The sequence below is a fragment of the Camellia sinensis genome, chromosome 9 (genome assembly GCF_055761805.1).
Source record: "Camellia sinensis isolate YWXY chromosome 9, ASM5576180v1, whole genome shotgun sequence".
Classification (NCBI taxonomy): domain Eukaryota; kingdom Viridiplantae; phylum Streptophyta; class Magnoliopsida; order Ericales; family Theaceae; genus Camellia; species Camellia sinensis.
In genome coordinates this window covers 183,251,747-183,260,342 of record NC_138969.1, presented here as the reverse complement: position 1 = coordinate 183,260,342, position 8,596 = coordinate 183,251,747, and the positions used below count along the sequence as shown (strand labels likewise).

The following is an 8,596-nucleotide window of genomic DNA, read 5'->3' as shown; positions in this document are numbered from 1 at the left end:
AAAATTTATTTTAACAAAAAATAAAGTTTTTTAGCGACGGCAACCCCCGTCACAAGAAAAAAAGAGAGTTAAACGGCATTATTTTGTTGTTTAAATTTCATTTGTGACCCCCCAAAAAAAAAAGATTTTAATTTTTTTTAATCCACCCCCCTCTTTTTTTTTTTCTATTCCCCTTTTTTTTTTTTTTTTTTTTTTTTTTTTTTTTTTTCGCTCTGTTCCCTCCCCCCTCCGGGGGGCCAAAAACAAAAAATCCCTAATCTTAAGAGGACTTCAAAACCCCAGTACAGTCTAAAGCTAGGGTTTCTGTCCATCTCTCTCTCTCTCTCTAGAAAATTGGGGACAATCGTCGAGCGCCACGGTTCGTTTCAAAGCTAAAGCTTAAATCTTTGTTTTTTTGTTGTTTGTGTGTTTGACAATTGTATATTTCTAATATCGATCTCAATCAAACGTGTATTGATTTGATTGTTGTTTTTTTGTTTGATAAATGATTTGTTAAGCCTCAAGGAGATTGCATAGAGCTTCACAGGAAGAGAAATGGCTATCACCATGATCATTTCGAGCGCAAACGAAAGAAAAAGGCTCGTGAAGTCCACAAGAGATCTCAGATTGCTCAGAAGGTTCAGTTTCTTCACTTTTCTCATGTATGTATTTATGGAGTTTTGTGTGGAAGTTCTAATTTTGTGCAACAATTTGAATTGAGTAGTCTTTGGGTATCAAGGGTAAGATGTTTGCTAAGAAACGCTATGCTGAGAAGGCCCAAATGAAGAAAACGTGAGTGTTTTGTTTCTTCTTTTTTTTTTTTTTTGTTTCTTTTTTTTTTTTTATACATTTACATGTGTTTTCATTTTATTTAATTAAGATTTTGATTCTATACTTGTTTTTGAATCTTGAATTTTAATATTGATGCATTGATCCATAAACCGTAGTGGTGTTTAGAATTAGAATTGTCAGTTTTTTGAAATAAGTTTGTTTCTTTTTGTCTTTGATGAAATTAGCAGTATCTTTTGAGGAAAAAACATCTCATCTTTCTTAATGAGTTATGAGCAAGCTTACCCTCCATTTTAGTTAAATGCAAGAAAGTTTCTAGCATTCATTGGGATAGTCTTTTCATCTAGATGGTTCTGTATGAGTTTGAAGAGCAGCTGGCATATTTTTGTGGTCAATACATTTGTTTTATAGATATTTTTATCCTGAAGATTGTGGAAACTTCACAATTGTTTTTTTTTTTTTTTTTTTTTTTGTATTAAGGAATAAAAATTAACCAGTTTATCAGGCACAGCCCCAAAGCACAGGAGCCATTGCCACCCCTGTTAGTCTGGGGTTTAGGACTCATAAAAAATGGAGGACTATTTTTGTGATTCCAAATTTCAAAAGGAATTGAGAATTATCCAATGTTTTCCCTAGTACACATTTCTGAAGTCAATCATGTTGTGATTTTAGTTATTTCATTCCTTTACTTAAACATTTTCTTAATATCTTTGTTTGTTTGTGTGTGTGTATATATATATATATCATTCTTCTTTTGTGTGTGTATATATATATATATCATTCTTGTTTTCCAATTGTAGATTGCTGTCATTTATACTTGTTTAATGCATTATGGTTTGAATAAACAACCTTTTGGCTAATTTTCCACCATGTCTACAGGTTGGCTATGCATGAAGAATCATCATCTAGGCGAAAGGTGGATGATGATGTTCAGGAAGGAGCTATTCCTGCCTATCTGCTTGATCGTGAAACGATGACACGGGCAAAGGTATGCTATTTTTAGCTAAGATGATAGTACTTTTTATAAAGTTCTCCATTTTATGGATGTTCTTGCCAAGTTTGGCAACTCCAATATAATCCATCTTTTTATCTTTTTTCCATCACATCACCTCTCTACTTTTCTGCACATCTTTTCGTAAAAAGATAAAAAGTACACTTATTTAGGTCATCCCAAACGACCAAGTGTAAATATATGTTGGCCATGTACCATTACTGATTATCATATAATGTTGTCTGTAGGTTCTTAGCAACACTGTAAAGCAAAAAAGAAAAGAGAAAGCTGGAAAATGGGAGGTTCCTCTACCCAAGGTAGGATCAGCTACAACTTTGTACATAGTATCTTTCTTGTATGTTTTTTTCTTGAATTTATTGGATGTCTTTCTTATTTTATGTTTTCATACCCTAGTGGACCTCTTTTAAGGGAAATCCGCCTATTATAGGAGTGCAAATGGGGAAGATGATGTGAAATTGTTAATAACCAATTATGTATTTAAAGAAAATAAAAATGCCAATTTTCAGTTCTTCCCCACACCACAAAAATTAACACATAATTATATTTAAAGAAATTAACACATAATTATATTGTCATTAATTATTTTTATTTTTTGTTTTCAGATATTTTCCCAGTAGTAGTTTGTTTCTTGTGGAATGCAAGCGTATGAAGATTGCGATTAATTTTTGTTTTTGTTACCCACGGAAGAATCATGATAAAAACTTTTGTTTTTGATTTATGTTATTTTGAATTGTGAACAACATTATGTATTTAAACATTGTATATGTATTATGCAACATTATGTAGTGGGATAATTTTGCTGATGTATTGTTATGAATGGAAGAATATTTTTATTATGGATGAATGGAATTTTTATATTATTATTTAATTATTGGTTTCTTTTTCAATTATTTTTCATTTAATACAGGTAATTTTCATATTTTTAATAATTTTTTTTTTTTTTTTTTTTTTTTGGAGACGGCACCACATTGTCGTCGCAAATGATATCCGCACTAGCTGAGACAAAAGCCTTTTGCGATGGTATTCTCTGCCGTCGCAAATAATCTTTTAGCGACGACATATCTTGCTGTCTCAAATATTTTTTTAGCGACGGTAGATATCCCGTCGCAATAAAAATTCTTTAGCGACGGCGAAATTTCGTCGCAAAAAAAAGGCGACGGCAACGTGCCGTCGTTAAAACCTTTTTGCAATCCTCTTTGTTGTGACCCCCCATTTGCCGTCGCTAAAAATCCTCTGCCGTCGCAAAAAACCTTTTGAGACAGCATTTTGAGTATCTGTGACGGCATTTTGCCATCGCAAAAAGTTAATTTTTTTGTAGTGATAGTGACTACACACCTCTGTCGATAAGATTTCTTTTCTTTTATATTATTTTACTAGTATAATACCCATGCTATGCACGATTTTGCATAATAAACTATAAATTTATTTTAAAAATAAAGATATTTTTAGATTTCCAATATAATTGTTTACAATCAAATAAAGTTAGCTATCTTCATGACAATTGCACTTGAATTTTTTTTGGCTGTCTTATTATTAATGATGCATCCTAAATATTAAATAACAAAAACATGTGAAATAACATAACTGGTAAACATAAAAAAGCAAAATATAAGGTAAATAAAAAAAATTGTTTTACGGTAAAACATAAATAATTTTTTCCTTAAAGTCTCGTAATGGTAGCCTATCTTATGCCAATTCACCCAATCTATAACAAATCATAAATTATTTTTTACCCTTTGACATTTTTTGTGAATCTCAATAATTTTTTTTTTTAAATTTCAAATTTGATAACTAAAATTTTATTTTGAACGTTTCATTTAAAGATTTTTAAAATTTCAAATGACATGTGACTTAAATATAAATAAGATTCTATTTTGGACTTTTCATTTAAAATTTTCAAATTTTCAAATGAGATATGGGTCATTTAAGCCAATAGTTATATGTCAAATTAAAAGATTTAGATTAATACGTTAAAGCACTTGGAGTTTCTTAGATAAAATAGTATTTTGCATTAATCTATTCACTTGTAACTTTGTAGAGAAAAATAAAATAATATTGAAAAATCAAAAAATAAAATATAATTGTATTAAAATATGGTGGCTGTATATTATTTTCAGGTTTTGGTTGAGAGGGAGACTGGGTGAGACAGAGAATAAGAAAAAATTGTTTTTCTTTTCCGATTATTATTTGTAAAAAAGTATGTATAAATATGGCAGCATTTCCATTTTGGGAAAGGGTTGTAGAGGTATAACAAAATAATTATTAGTTTTTAATAAGGATTAATTACCAAAAAGTCCTATCTACATATTTGTCGGTAGCTTAGGTCCTGTCAAAAAGTTTTTGAACCCATAAGTTCTATTTATAGGTAAAAAGACGTTTTGCCCTTTAATTCCAAAACTGAGAATGTTTTCAATTTCAAAACTGAGAATGTTTTCAATTTTCAAAACTAAGAAATTTCTCAATTTTTTTCCTAGTATGAAATAAGAGGTATGTGTTCTCTTCTTGCTTGATCACAATATGTTTGGCTTCTGAGAAAAGTATGAGATTGAAAAGAAAGATAATTCTGCGAACTTGACACATTAGATTGCTGAATTGAATTTTTTTTTTTCATAATTAAAATTGAGAATATTATAAACTGAGAATATTCTCAATTCTCAATTCCAATTTTATAATTAACACAAAATTTATTTAACGTATAGCTCTGACGGGTTATGTTTTTAATTTGTATTGTCCTCAATATGATACGAGACAGAAAGAAATTAGATACTACAAACTAGCCTTGCCCCAGCCCGCTCATTAGCATAGGAGAATCTCATTCTCCATTCACGCTATTCTATGTAATTTTCTGTGTAAAGAAAGACTCGAGAGAGTATCTTTCTCTCAAATTTTATTATTTTCTTTAATAATTCAACAAGTTTTCCTCAACAACCAAACAACCAACCGTCCAAAAACGAGGTGAAGAGAAAGTGGATGACTCAGGAAGATATTCCCGTCATTTTATGAAAGAGACGCATCCCCACAAAGAACAGAGCATCCAATCAAAGTGAACCCAAATGGGTCTCCCTTTCTTTTCCTTTCTGTTAACCGTTAACTCTTTCTCCTTCCTGACCACTCTCTCTCTCTCTCTCTCCAACCCACTTTATATATATATCTTTGTACTCTTTTGGGGAATACTTTGCTCGTCAGACTCGAAATCGAAATCGAGGACCATCTGATTTCCAAATTGGAAGGATAAATTGGTCTATTAAAAATTAATGAGACTTGAAGGAGCAAATAATTTTATCTAGGACTTAATGGATTATAAGTTCACAAAATGAGACTTGTATGTAAATGACCCATTTAATAATTAATATGCTAAGTTAGCAAATATTGTTTTTTTTTTATAAATATTTTAAAAATAACAAAATATAAAAAATTTAGGATGAAGCCTTCAAAATTCTAAAACTTTTATCATTAAAATGTCACTTTGTTGTAATTTAATACCAAAGTTATGCATGAGAACTAAAAAGTTCAAAAAATAAAAATGCTTAATAATGTAATATTGGCATTTGGCATTTTGTATCTAATCTATATGACTGATTTAATAAGAGGGTTTTATTTAATATTTTAAATACGTGACTAAGAGCATAGTGCCACATCACTACCTTATGAGTTAGCATTTTATTTTTTTTGAAAAGTTAAACTCATGACACTATAAAATTAAAATATAAGAAAATAATGGAAAAAAAAAAATCTACCATTGGTTTTTTGAGGGGAAATTTTAGAAAATATTGAACAACACAGTTTTTTTTAAAAAAATATTTGAATGTAGGAAAAATTGATTTTTACCCTCTCGCCCTTTACAAGTTAGATTTGTTTTCACTTAGACCCCATGTATCTCTAAATGCAACAATTACATCTCATGCATATCATTATCATTGTGAGTGATACATGAAACTTTTCGTGCAATTAACAGAGAGAAGTAATGTCAAATACACATATTAAACACAAATAATTATATAAGTGACTAATCTTTAATAGCTTTGGAAAAAAGATTTTTAATAAAACAATATTTTCTTCTTACAATGTTTTAGTTAAAGGTTTTTTTTTTTATTTTTTTTATCAACAAATAGAAAGCAATATTTTATTAATCAAAATAAAACATTACAAAAGGGGCAGGGAGAAATTTAAAAAATAAAATAAAATAAAATGGCACCCAACCAATAGTATAGCAAAAAATCTTATAAATTGAATATTTATGTAGTAGTTTAAACTAATAGTATAGCGAAAAATCTTATAGATTGGATATAATGAACTCATTATTTTCAAGCAGTTAACAGACTACTTAGTGTGATTTGTGATTTCTCATGCTTTGAGTATCACGTAGCCAATGCTATATGGTATTCTAAGACTGTTTAATAATTTTCATTCAAAACGCATTATTTATATGCAATGTCATCTCTTTAATATTTTTCTATCAAATAAAAATTAAATAGATTTTATAATGATTTTTAAGAATTTTCATTCAAAACGCATGATTTATAAGCAATGTCATCTCTTTATGGATTTTGATCCATAATTTTTTGTGTTAAAATTGCAAACTTATATCATCATCCCGTACTGAGCTATTCTACACTATTATAGAATTTTAATTTGTCCCGATTAATAATGAATATGTAATTTTTTATGCTTAAATTTAAGGGGAATTTTTTTTAAGATCCCTAATAAGAGTAATTTACAGCATAAAGGACACCAAAAATAGGAATGATGTCTCAGGTCCCTCACTAACGACAGGCGCGTTTTTAATTTTTTTTTGGATCAAAATACCCTTCACAGATCAACATAGAATGCTCAACTCGATTGCATTCCGACGACTCAATTCATTCCAAGCATCCAACCATTTTCATGAGTAAGAGAATATGGGAATTAGGGTTTTACTATCATCTTCACTGTCGCCATTACGGTTTCATTATCTTCTGCCAAACTCTTTTCAATTCGTTCCTCACAAATTTCTCTGACCCGTTTTCATTGTTCATCGTCATCTCATTGCATCTTTATCTCAAGCCATTTCAGTTCGAAATTAGGATTTTCATCATCACTCTGGTAAGTTTTCTCCAATCCAACTAGTTTTTCTCCGAAACATAGTTGACTAGCCTTCCATTAATTAGGATTTCAATTTCGTAATAAAAACCTACATGAATTTGAAAAATGTTATTTCTCTAAGTTTCGAACTTATTCTTGAAAATGTTTGTGTGATTTTGTCTGTAAATTTCTCTGTCATTTGAATTTCTCTGGTATTTCTTTGATCTATGTGTTTTCTTTGAATTTTCTCTGGCATGTTTCTTCCCCCATTTGTTTCTGGTTATTCCATATTTTTCTCTAGTTTTCTGTAAATTTCTCTGGCATTTTCATATTATGGAATTCATATTTTTTTTGGCTTGCCATGTTTAATTTTCTCTGTCATATATGTAATTTTCTCTGGCTTGTCATGTGTAATTTTCTCTGGTATGTTTATTTTGTTCCATTCTTAAATTTTCTATGGCCACATCACTTTTCTCTTTTGTGTGGTTCTGTCATGTTCCATTTTCTCTAGTTGTTTGTAAATTTCTCTGACATTTTCATATTATGGAATACACACGTGTTTAATTTTCTCTGGTATGTTTATTTTGTTCCATTCTTGAATTTTCTCTGGCCACATCACTTTTCTCATTTGTGTGTGCATGTTATGTTCAATTTTCTCTGGTTGTCTATAAATTTCTCTGGCATTTTCATATTATGGAATGACATTTTCTCTAGTTTGCCTTGTTTAATTTTCTTTGGCATATATGTAATATTTTCTGGCTTACCATGTGTAATTTTCTCTGATATGTTTATTTTGTTCCACACTTGAATTTTCTATGGCCACATCATTTTTCTCCTTTGTGTGTGTCTGTCATGTTCTATTTTCTTTGGTTGTCTGTAAATTTCTCTGGGATTTTTATATTATGGAATGCATATTTTCTCTAGCTTGCCTTGTTAATTTTCTCTGGCATATATGTAATTTCTCCTGGCTTGCCATATGTAATTTTCTCTGGTATATGTTTAGTTTGTTCCATTATTGAATTTTCTCCGGCCACATCACTTTTCTCCTTTGTGTGTGTTTGTTATGTTCCATTTTCTCTTGTTGTCTGTAAATTTCTCTGGGATTTAATGTTGACATCTTTATGTTTTCATTGTCTAAAAATGACGAAACGTAAAAGCAGCAAAACACCATAAACACCAAGTAAGAAACAGAAACTCTATAAATAAGATAATCTAATTTGAATATTTCTTAAAACTAACTATACCTATAATTTGTATGCAGTGTGGATTGTGGCCTCTTCATTTGCTACATAATGAGACAATATAGCAACCATGAACCTATCAGCTCAACATTGTCAAAACAAGACGTAAGGTTCACGAGGATAGAAAATCATAGAGAGATTGCGATCGAAATTGGCTGGTCATGGACAGAACCAATTGAAATATCACCAAAAAGTATAATAGTGAAAGCATACTAGTGAAATGAAGACAATGTACACAATGTAATAAGGAATAACCCTTCAATTTTTTTTTTGTACATTGAAGAAATGATGTTTTTGACATATATGTATACATATTGTTTTAACTAATGTAAATTTCATAACTATCAATGGTTAAATATTTTTTTTATAATGCATATTTAGTGGTGATTATCAACACAATCCACGCAAAGAAAATTGTCTAAAGAAATTTTTCTTGTATGAAGTTACCAGAATTTCACAGAAAAATTTAACTCGTATCGTGCTAAAAGGGTGCCTATATGATCATGTAATTTGT

General features: G+C 29.8%; 1 protein-coding gene across 2 annotated transcripts; it reads left to right on the top strand.

Annotated features, from left to right (window-relative positions):
* Nucleotides 1-214: 214 nt before the first annotated feature.
* On the top strand, nucleotides 215-2,622 carry LOC114301224 (uncharacterized). Of its 2 annotated transcripts, XM_082889723.1 has the most exons (6): nucleotides 215-358; nucleotides 498-617; nucleotides 704-771; nucleotides 1,648-1,756; nucleotides 2,008-2,076; nucleotides 2,383-2,622. In XM_082889723.1, the coding sequence occupies exons 3-6, from the start codon at nucleotides 725-727 to the stop codon at nucleotides 2,395-2,397; spliced, it is 240 nt and encodes a 79-aa protein (XP_082745849.1). In that variant the 5' UTR covers nucleotides 215-358; nucleotides 498-617; nucleotides 704-724; the 3' UTR covers nucleotides 2,398-2,622. The 2 variants fall into 2 exon arrangements, with proteins under 2 accessions (XP_082745849.1, XP_082745848.1); XM_082889722.1 differs by lacking the exon at nucleotides 704-771.
* Nucleotides 2,623-8,596: the final 5,974 nt, after the last annotated feature.

What these genes read in the sequence shown, in the direction of transcription:
- LOC114301224 (XM_082889722.1), top strand. Translation starts at nt 535, where the DNA reads ATGGCTATCACCATGATCATTTCGAGCGCAAACGAAAGAAAAAGGCTC. An exon ending in GATCTCAGATTGCTCAGAAG is followed by an intron (nt 618 to 1,647) that starts GTTCAGTTTCTT and finishes CCATGTCTACAG; the next exon opens with GTTGGCTATGCATGAAGAAT. An exon ending in AAACGATGACACGGGCAAAG is followed by an intron (nt 1,757 to 2,007) that starts GTATGCTATTTT and finishes TGTTGTCTGTAG; the next exon opens with GTTCTTAGCAACACTGTAAA.